This window comes from Antrostomus carolinensis, unplaced genomic scaffold (genome assembly GCF_000700745.2).
Source record: "Antrostomus carolinensis isolate BGI_N321 unplaced genomic scaffold, ASM70074v2 scaffold15634, whole genome shotgun sequence".
Lineage (NCBI taxonomy): Eukaryota > Metazoa > Chordata > Aves > Caprimulgiformes > Caprimulgidae > Antrostomus > Antrostomus carolinensis.
Genome location: NW_010312916.1, coordinates 4592 through 15089, shown reverse-complemented (window position 1 = coordinate 15089; position 10498 = coordinate 4592). Strand labels below are relative to the sequence as shown.

The window sequence follows — 10498 nt, the reverse complement described above, 5'->3', positions numbered from 1 at the left end:
CTCTTCTTTTCCTGATTTGGCTACTGGGCCTAGGTGAAAAAGTCTCTACAAAAGATTTTGAGCTTTCATAAGATTTCTCATCTTAATCAGGATGAAAAATAAACATCAGAAAGCCACAAGGTTACTAACAAGCTTCACAGCATAGACCAGACAAAACATAGCTTTTAAAATTGTGATTAATTTCCATCTTCATCTTTTTACTTTGCAAACTTTTTCAGTACAAATTAACTAAAATTGGGAAAATAACTTGCAGATTCTTCCATATAGAAGCTGTCAAAACTGTGTACATCAGACATTTTCCAAACTGACTTACAAACATTTTAAATTGAGGCTTTTGGTGTCTTTTTTTTTTTTTTTTTTTTTTTTAGACTTTTGTAGTGCATGATATAATTTTGGACAACTTTTCATTTTTTGACCATAGCCCAGGAATGCTTCACTGCAGAATTTCCCAGCTATCACTGCTGGCTGTTGGACTGCAATGAACAGTGCCAGCAGCCCAGCTTCAACAGCAGACATGATTCTCATTCAATATCCGCCTGACCTGGCCGTGCCCTCCGAAATACGTGCCAGCTGGGTACCTCTGTATGCCAGGGCTATTTTTGGTAGGCAGTGCTGCCAAGGCAGCATGAAAAGGGTTTTGTCAGAAGGGAGCACTGGGCCACATGAGCCTGGTTCTTCTTGTTAAATACCTGTATAGATATTTCCACCATAGAACATAGGTGTAAAATAATACAGTCTCAAATGAGTGCAGCTTGCATTTGCCTCCTTAAGGTAAATGGCAACTAAACCTGTGTCTTCATTTGCTTTTCTTTCTGACTACAATTTTATTCCTGTTTTGGTCATTGGTACCTGTGCTAAGTAAGTTGAAATATTTCATTTGCTTTGCTATTAGTATTTTTTCTCCCATTTCCCTGGTTTTAGTGACTCTACCAGGTGCATGGAGGGCAGTGAAGAACAAAGCCCTGTGTTCACACAGCCTGTCAGGTTCTCCTTGTCTTTCCACTCCCTGATGCAGGTGTGCTGAAGCCAGCCAGAGCTGGCTGCATCAGTGATATGCAATCTCACAGCCCAGCCAAGTACAAATAACCCATTTGTGTCGCTCTTGAGAGGTTTCTGAGGATTATTCTCTGTACCCTGAAAAGAAGTGAAACCTAATGACCTGGGAAAGCGTGGTGTGGGGGAAGGAGGTCACTGCCAGGTGGAGGTGGCTGCAGCCAGGCCCTGGGGTGTCTGGAGAAATCTGTCAAAGGCAGCTTCCCTTCCTAAATCCTGCCAAGGAGAAGGACCTTCTGAGCAGAGTGACATTCCACCAGCATTTGGCTGTCACCGGGTTTCATTTTGCTGCATTTTTGCCACCTGTTTTAAAACTGAAGCATCACATCCAACAAGAAATTTAACCTGACTGTTTGAAACGCAAACTTCAAACTGGGAAAGTGAACCCTGCCAGGGTGGAGAGTAACAGTGCTGCAAAGCACCCAATGTCTGCATGATGCTTGCTTTTCCCTAATGGCACCCTCCAGGCTTGGGAAGGATAAAAGAATTAACAGGACCAGGGAAACAGGAGAGTGATGATATACAAGATCTTCGGGTTTCCCAGTACTGTTTGGGGTATATCCTGAGTCACTGCTGACCTAGCAAGGATCAGTGCCTTCAGCAGGGAATTCACATGGAGAACACATGAACCCTGATCACACCATCAGGTTCTGTAGCATCATCTGCACAGCTGGGCAGTTTGCACAATTGCTCTGTGCCTTCTGTTCCCGGGGGACTCCACAGATTCGCACATACAAGGTGAAGGAGAGTTACCTGTCCTGTGTCTCATAAGGGTGGATTCTGTTGTGAGGGAGTGACAAGAGCACTGGTAATAAGAGAATCCCAGAACTTGGGATAAAAGGCTACCTCAAGGCAGGATCATCAACGTAACTGCATGTACACCATTCCTGACATCACTCTCACCTGTAGCTAAAAATCATGACTTAGGAAGACTTAGGTTTTCCCAAATGATCTATTCCATAGCTCTACTGTTCCTTAATATTAGAAAACCTGTAAGAAATGTCTAACCTGAACTTTTCTTGATACAATTTAAGCTCATTTCTTGTCACAGCCACTGAGGAAATCTGGACAGGGCAGTTCACTCCTATTCTCTTTCTATCAGCCATTTTCTGTTTCTGACAAGTGTTGCCATGCCTTTCTTCCACCTCTTTTTCATCAGACTAAATGCCAGTTTATTCAATCTTACATCATAAATCAAGTTTTCACAAGGTGGGCCATATTTTCTACTTAATTTTTCCTATTTCTCCCTTGTCTCTTTTCCCTCATCTTCTCTCTAGCTGATACTTTATCAGACCCCAACCTTTTACAATAATCTGATTCTATCCTTAATTATTTTCACCTCTGTCAATTTCACAGCTTTGTAACATGACTCATTCTGGAATTTGGGTTTCTTAGTCTGTTTTGCCTTCCTGCTTCTGCAAATGATGATCTTAAAATATTGAAACATTGTCTGTCTCCCTGGTTAGAGGAGAAGCACAGACTAAGCACAACTTTACCAGTCAGGAGTCCTGAGTTAGCTCTGGCTTAGCAGCAGGTTGCCTTCAGTTCAGCCTCAGGCAAGATAGGCAAACCTGCCCTTACTATGAGCTTTTTTGAGAACTTGAGTGTTTTTTCAAATTATGGTGGTTTATTGCAAGAAATAGAAAAAACCCCTAGCACTAGTGCAAAACTTTGAGCTAGTTTTGGATAATTTCAAGGTCTCCTAAGCAGCTCCCACTTTTCTGATCACAGGTAGTCTTTAACATCACTTTAAAGAACCACTCCAGAAATTGAAAGTTGATGTATAATTAGTGCTCACAGGTTTCAGGGCTGTCATAAAGCTGAGAGCTATAAAGACTAAAAAAATTAGGTGTTGGTATGTGTCTCACATCCACAAACCAGTACTGTCAGTCTTAATATTGAAGAGACCTTCTGAGCTGAGGGCTGTCACAGGCTGTTGGTTTATTTTTGTTTGTGGGGTTTTTAATGTCTTCATGCCAAAACCAGCTCCTGGGTATATTGCCCAGTATTGGGCCTAAATACAGGCAATGTTTTCTGAACCCACATGTTAAGATTCTCCCTGCCATAGCTACGCATGTTTGACAGGCAAAGTTAATGATTTTGAGTTAAGCTAGGGGTCTTTATTGATGTAACTGATTGCAAGATAATGAATTCTTATGAAAAAATTTCTTTTATTCGTTAAAAAAATACTGTGTTAAAAGCTCAGGATCTGGATATTGTTCTGTTCAGTGCAGAGGACAGATTGTTGGCATTCCTTTTAACACTGCTCTCTAGCAAAGGAGTGCTTCTTATCAAGTGCTCCGATGTTCAAGTGCCTGAGGGCTTGTTCACACGGGAAAATTCAGTGGCATTATTCACACCTCTCCACTGCAGAATATGAGTACCCACATGGGAACTCAACAAGGATATAATTATTTTGCTCTAGAAAAGTCCTAAGTGCCTTCATATAATTTCTCCCAGAAAGTTAGCTATGGCACAGGTAATGCAACACACCAGAGAAAATGCATTTGGGGATATCAGACAAGACTGCTTTGTCCAAAAGCAACTCTTCGCTCATGTGACAATACATTTCCCAATTTGAGGTTGTTTTTTTGCACACAGAACACTCTGTCCCTACTTTTAAAACCCTCATTCTGCAGAGAAATGAAAACAAATACCCTGCATGTACTTAGCCGCACCCCCTCACCCCCCACTATTTCAATTATTGACAATAGTTTTGCTGCACTTCTACTTGTTGTCTTCAAAGCATCATCTGAACACAAATGCATCCTCACTCTGAGCGCTGCACTCAGACAGTCACTGCTGTCTGAGCAGTGACTACAGCTCTTGGTAAGCAAATGATGTCCTGAATGCTGATGGAGAGCGCTAGCGCTACCTCAGGAAAATAGGCAAGAACAGAATCCAGGTAATATAAACCAATTTCACGCTTCAAAGGATATTAACAAGACGTGCTGCACCTGCAGCCATGAATTTAATTTCATAGGAGAAAAACAATCTCTGTGCTGTAAATGCAATACCATGGGCAGGAGGGATGGAAGAGAGAGAGAGAAAGAAAAAAACCACAGGCTGCCTCGTACACAGCATCCCTTAGCAGTGGTTGGGATGTGTCCTTCGCAGTTCTGCCTTTTGTATCTACTCTGCCCTTTGCAGTTCTTGCTGAGTGACCTGAAGCAGGTGGTATAACTCGGAGAGGGATTTCAGAGTCCTCTGGTGCCCGGCAGTGTCGACATGCCCCGGCTCAGCACACTCCTGCACAGCCTTCTGCAGCTGCAGCTGCAGCGGGAGGGAAACTGATGGTCCTCTGAGATTTGGGGAAAACCAGTGACGGAATATTTTGTCACAAATCACCTGAAGAAAGGGAAAAAAGTAGATTGTTGTCTTTCAGGAGCTACAACTAATGCCCTGCTGCTTCTCTGGGACTGTAGCAAAATGTCATCTGAATGCAAAATGCCTCCAGCCATTCAAAGAGGAAGGTATAGAAAAGGAGCATCCACAAAGGCTATGCTCTCTTTCTCCTCAGACTGCTCTGGCACTTCTGTGCAGCAAGTGGTGAGGGTGAGGGGGTGGGAGAAGCAGGCAAAAGGCCACCGAGCTACAGGGACGTTCCACCAGCCTCTCTGCTGCGCTAGTGCCTCCCAGCAGCCCAGTTTGGGTGAGCTGTAAGACATCTCATCCCAGGGCCAGGACTCCTCTCTCCTCTACATCCACATACTATGGCTGTAGAGTGGAGAATCACAGCCATAACCTCCCCACCACTTACACATGGACAGCCACAACCTTACCATTACTGGAGAGAGCAACGGTAATCCCCTGCTCCTACTTCCCCCACTCTCCTATCTGAGGCATTGGGCTAACAGCTCATGAAAATGTGGCAAATGAACACTACCAAATGTAAGGGTCTGTTTGTGCGCTTCAAGATGGGATTTCTGAATGGAACTGGGAGCACCTATGTGGCCACATTTAAAAACCTGTCTTCATCTCGCAGTGTTCTAGTACATACCATGCATTTTATAGTCAAAGTGATTTTAAAAGAAATGGATGCATAAAGCAGCTGTGTCTACTCACTTGCAAGTTGTTATTGGCTCTCTGTGCTCCACATTTTCTGATTTTCAGATTGCATTTTGAAAAGCAATCAAAGAAATTACAGTCTTCATCTCCCGTGCAGTTCTGTTCAAGAATGTCTCTCATTTTGGGTTCAAAAAAGGCCATATCCACATCGATGGCCACAACCTGTGGATCAAAACAACCCATTAGATCTGGCAGGGCACAGCCTGCGGGACAGGGCTGAGCAAGCGTTCCTGCGCTGCTTGCTTTCGGAAATGCTGTGCTGAGAGCATCTGCCAGTGGGGCACTGGGATCACAATGAAAGGACTTTATTTTGCTTCACTGAGCTGCACTAGTCTTACGAATATCACTTCTTAAATAAAACCAACCAATGCATACAGCACCAGGAAAGGGAAAATTATTTGTGGACAATATGCATCCCATGGGTCACCTGGATTCATCTACCTTAAACCAGGACTCTCCAACTTTAAGATTCATTTACTTCTTGTTGTACCTTATGCAGATTGCAACTCAACCTTTTAATTATATGATGGTGCAAAATTACCCAGAGGTCAGATGGTATCATTTCACAATTCACCTTTCAGACTAAAACCCTGACTTACCATCGTGGAGAGAAGCAGTGGGATGCCCAGAAATACCTGCACCTGGTATAGCTCCTGCAAATCTGCCATTGCATTCAGTGGGTTTGAATCTGCTCAGCTGTAGAAAGAGATCCCTGAGGCTGTTGAAAGTCAAGACTGGCTTTGGCCAGTCCTGTTTGCTATGGTTTGATTCATCTATTGTGCATGATTCTTGTTCTGCTTGTCCAGAAATATGGTCCATAACAGAGTCCAGCCAGCAGCTAGTCTCAGCAGAAAAAACAAGGACTGAAGGGATCAATCAATTTCCTCACGCTGACACAAGGCTTGCAGGAGTGAATACGCTGCACCAAGATGCCCGCAGAGCTGCTGCCCGTGCTCAGTTTGAGACCACTCTGGGACCAAAGCGCTGTAGTCTGTTTCTGCCAGTGTCACTCCACCCATGAATACTTCACTTAAAAAAAATCACAGCAATAAACAGGGAAAGAAAGGAAGCCAGTAATGGGATGGCAGCTGCTTGACGTGAGACAAACTGTGGGTGACCACAGTGAACGCAGCCTGTCTTTAGCACGATGGATGCAGCAATCACCCTACATTCAGAACTGCACTTAACACTTGACGGTCGGGGTCAGAGACGCCTCCTTGCAGTGTCTGACACGCATTTTTACAGAGAGAAATGTCTGGGACCTGGGCAAAGCAGAGTTACTTGGGCTCAAATGATAGTCTCATTTTTCAGATTTGACCTTCCAAATAATAGGGGAAGCTGAACTGTGTGGCTAGAGCAGCAGTTGGATCAACCCCAGGAACTAAAGATGTCTGGTCTGGTAGAAGGCCAAATAAACCTTCCACATGCAAAAGAAAGAACAGCCTAATCTTCATTTTATTCTACTCCTTTTTTCCCCGAAAACTCAAGTATTTTTAAGCTTCTTGGAGAGCTTGATAATGATGACGTAGCCTAAGGAATTTCACACATTTGGACAGACGCATTTTTCTTCTTCTTTACTTCTTTAAACCTCCTTCAGTTTTGCTGTTCACCTCTTTGGAGAAGAGACAGTAAAAGCAGTGCAGGGTTTCCCCAGTCCTAGGGTCGCTGTGTCAGCTCCCAGGTGGGGTCTCTGCCAGCGCGGAGCACCTTTGACGATGTGATCAATTGCTTTGCTAGGAAAAACACCCCTGGATCCCAAATGTGTGGCTGTCAAAGGGTTCAGTGCTTTCACTGAGGTTCATCTGTCACAAAAAAGTGTGGGCAACCAGCCAGACCCTGGGAAAACAGATTTGGGTGACACTCTACCTAGAAACAGCTACATTTTGATGGGGTTTGTTATGATTGTAATTGATGATGAAGATACCTAAGGAAATGCAGGAAGGACCCAGCTTGGCTCCTGACCTGATTTAAAGTCATGTTTAAGGTGCTGTAATCTTTCAAGTTCGCTCTGAGGTGCTGGTAAAATAGGAAGCTCTCCTTGGGCACTGTGTATTTACCCAGACCTCCTTCCAGCTCTGCCCATTATGTAGCACCATGGCAGCTTAAAATTCCTCTGGATGATCTACCAGGCAGTGATCTCTCCCCTGTGTGCTGCAGGAACAGCACATGAAGGCTGGAGTGAGGGCTGGAGGCTTATCACCACCATTTGAAAATAAGCCTCAAAGTAAAACTACTGCACTCCAGGCACATTTATTTGGGCATTAGTAGTCTCATTACTGGGATGAGGAATAGTGGCACTATTACGGGTGGTTAGTATTATCCTACACGGAGCACAAGAAACAAGCAAGTGAAAAAATTGCCTCAAACAAACATGAGAGACAAAAAAGAGGATGCCTTGCTCTGTACCTGGCTGGTAAAGCCAACTGGAGTTTCTGCTTCTCACTCTCCCTCCACCTTTACTGCTCAGAAGCTCTCTCTGTCCCCTGTCTCACAGCATTCTGACTATGTGTATCTCCTGTCTCCCAGCCCAGTGGGGCGATAAGGGGTGATGCCAATGAGCTGCAAGTAATGCTCAACTGGGAGAGCCATAAGTGAGCAGCAGCTCACTTTTTGTTTTTTAATTCATTCTCCTAGAAAATACCAAACTAGAGTACTTTCCTATACCAGAAGGTGACTACTGCATCTTTGGACCCCAGAAGTCCCAGGAGGGTCCTGGAGAAGCAAGGCTCACCAAAAGGACTCATAAGGGAAGACACATCCAATATTCTTTCTCTTTTCATGAATGAAATATCTCTTCCTCTAAGCAGGCTGTAAAACAGATGCTCTGGTGTGTGCACAGCCACACGCAGTCACAGACCTGTGTAACTCAAAAAGATGGGCAAAGTCTGCCTTGAGGAATCCCCATCGTACCTCACTTTGCCTAAATACTGGTACGCTTGTTTTAGTTTCTTGCTGTAGCTCCTCACCCATTCCCTGTTCAGCTGCTGTATTGCACCTGAATAAACAACGAGAGGGAAGGGAAGGGTGAAGGGGAAGTGCTCTAATTGCTCCTAATGGATATATGTTTAGGCAACGTTCACCTTGTACTCTTAAGATGTGAGGGTTATATTAACACTCAGTGAGTACTGAATATAGCATTCAAGTCCTTGAAAATGCTTTGTGTTCACTCAGAGTGCAGAAACTCCACTGACATTGCTGCAAATCGTGGGCCTGGTTCAAACACTAACTGTACAGTGCCTCCAGTCTGTACACAGAATTCCCAATGAAACCAGTGGAATTTCTGCCAGAAGAATGAACACAAGATACACTCAGCAATGTGGTGCTGAGCTACATCACTACTTAGAAAACGTGGATAGCTACTCAGGTCTGAGTTACAGCTGTACAACGAAAAGTCAAAGAGTAACAGCACCAGGGAGCTTCACATCGCTGTCCTTGGATCATTTCCAGACCAGATAAACTGAACCTTAAAGCACAAAGATGTACATGATTGGATGTGGGGAGTTCTCCTTGTGTCAAGCCAGATAATTCAGCCTTAGCTTTCAAATTCAACCAGATTTTCCTTTCAGCAGCACTACCAGAAATAGTTGCTGTGACTCAAATTACAGCTTCATTTACAACTTTTGAGATATCCTTGCCTTCAGGAGGCATCCCTCACCACATCCAAGGGACCCTGCCAGTGCTGGTACCTTTGAGGAGGTGAAACAAATCAGAACTGAGCAAACAGTTCTTGAAACAAGCAGCAGGATCTAGAGCTCTGAAATGTGGTTGCACATGCTACAAAGAGGAAAAGCAGTAGAGAATCTTCCCTGACACTTGTACATGCATTGGTTTTGCAAAAACTTGGCCAAAAGCTGTACGAGGAGGGAAACACCACTTTTACACAGCCACTTTCAGATTAGAATTTGACCTCAAACTTCTGCAACACAACCCCAAAGACTCAACTTACCGTGAGATCATGCCTGATAGCAAAGTTTTCTGGTTTGATGTCACACAGGTGAAGTCGGTGAGAGAAATCATTATCAAAATGCTGCACCATGTCCAGAAAGCTGAGTGCAATGTCAGTGATGGCTCTCATCCTGCTCCTGTGGCCAGCAAGGGAGGGACCAACCATGTTTTCCAAGGGAAAAAGAGTTTTGTGCCAGGCATGTCCAGCTGTGAGATACTCCACAGCATAAAAGTGTCCACAAGAGCCAATAATTCGTAGCACGTGTTTGCTGAAGTCCTGCAGCAAACTGAAGTAGATATATTCTTCCTGCTGGAGCAAGGACCACATGCTGGCCAATTGTGCTTTCCAATGTGGTCCCTTCTTCCTTGTCCACAGTGGTCCCATGGTGTTGTTAGACAGTTCTAGCCCCAGGGCATTTTTGACCTCCAAAGCCACCATCAGCAGAAGCTCTGTTTCAGGAACATCCTGTGCTTCCACCTCCTCTAGCATACCAAGATGCTGGTAGCTGGAGAAGATTTCCTTTTTGGATTTCAGGATGATGGGCTGGCCTCTCCAGTCAGCCTGGATGACCTTCTTGCCTCTGTCATAGTAAAGGCAGTGTTTGTACACCAGCTTCTGTGCCACACATAAGTCTTCACAGAGGTCACCAGTCAGGGCTCCACTGCTGTAGTCAAGGCACTGGAGTAAAAGAGCAGAATATTCACAGCAGGACCATACACCCATAGACCACTTAGAAGAAAGGCAAAGCCTCTCCAGTCAGCCTGGATGACCTTCTTGCCTCTGTCATAGTAAAGGCAGTGTTTGTACACCAGCTTCTGTGCCACACATAAGTCTTCACAGAGGTCACCAGTCAGGGCTCCACTGCTGTAGTCGAGGCACTGGAGTAAAAGAGCAGAATATTCACAGCAGGACCATACACCCATAGACCACTTAGAAGAAAGGCAAAGAATCAGCAACAGTCCTAAGCTGGAGAGGCTTGCGGCAGTCGTGGTACCACAAGCACACACCTTCTACAACCATTGGGTGATTCAATGGTTTTTCAGAAGTCTCTAGAGACCTTGTACCAAGAGAAGTCTTGCCTCAAAACAAGGATTTTTGGGACGGTAAAGACCAGGCTTTTGAGGGGCAAGGAAATGGACTAGATGACCTGTCACTCTTAAGTTCTTGCCACATAGGAATTCAGTGAGACAAGCTTTGAACATACGTGGATGCAATATGTGAGATTCTTCTGGGTGGTAACACTTTAAGGCACAGCCTTATGATTTTCATGTAGTTTAAGTGGTGATGTCTCAGTTATGCTGCACTGATCCTTCCAGAGAAGTCTTGAATTACACTGGAAGGTTCAGCACAGCATAACTGAGACATCACCACTTAAACTACAGGAAAATCCATGGGCACTTGGATTGCCGGGACCTTCCACAGCCCTGTGTG

The 10498-nt window shown here is 44.5% G+C and overlaps 1 protein-coding gene across 1 annotated transcript; it reads right to left on the bottom strand.

Annotated features, from left to right (window-relative positions):
• Positions 1-3976: 3976 nt before the first annotated feature.
• DIPK1C (divergent protein kinase domain 1C) lies at positions 3977-9945 on the bottom strand (the record flags this gene model as incomplete). Its single annotated transcript, XM_010167174.1, has 4 exons — positions 3977-4401; positions 5119-5283; positions 9068-9745; positions 9838-9945. Coding segments are annotated over 4 exons (1167 nt in total), but the record flags the coding sequence as incomplete, so codon positions are not given.
• Between the last annotated feature and the right edge of the window lie 553 nt (positions 9946-10498).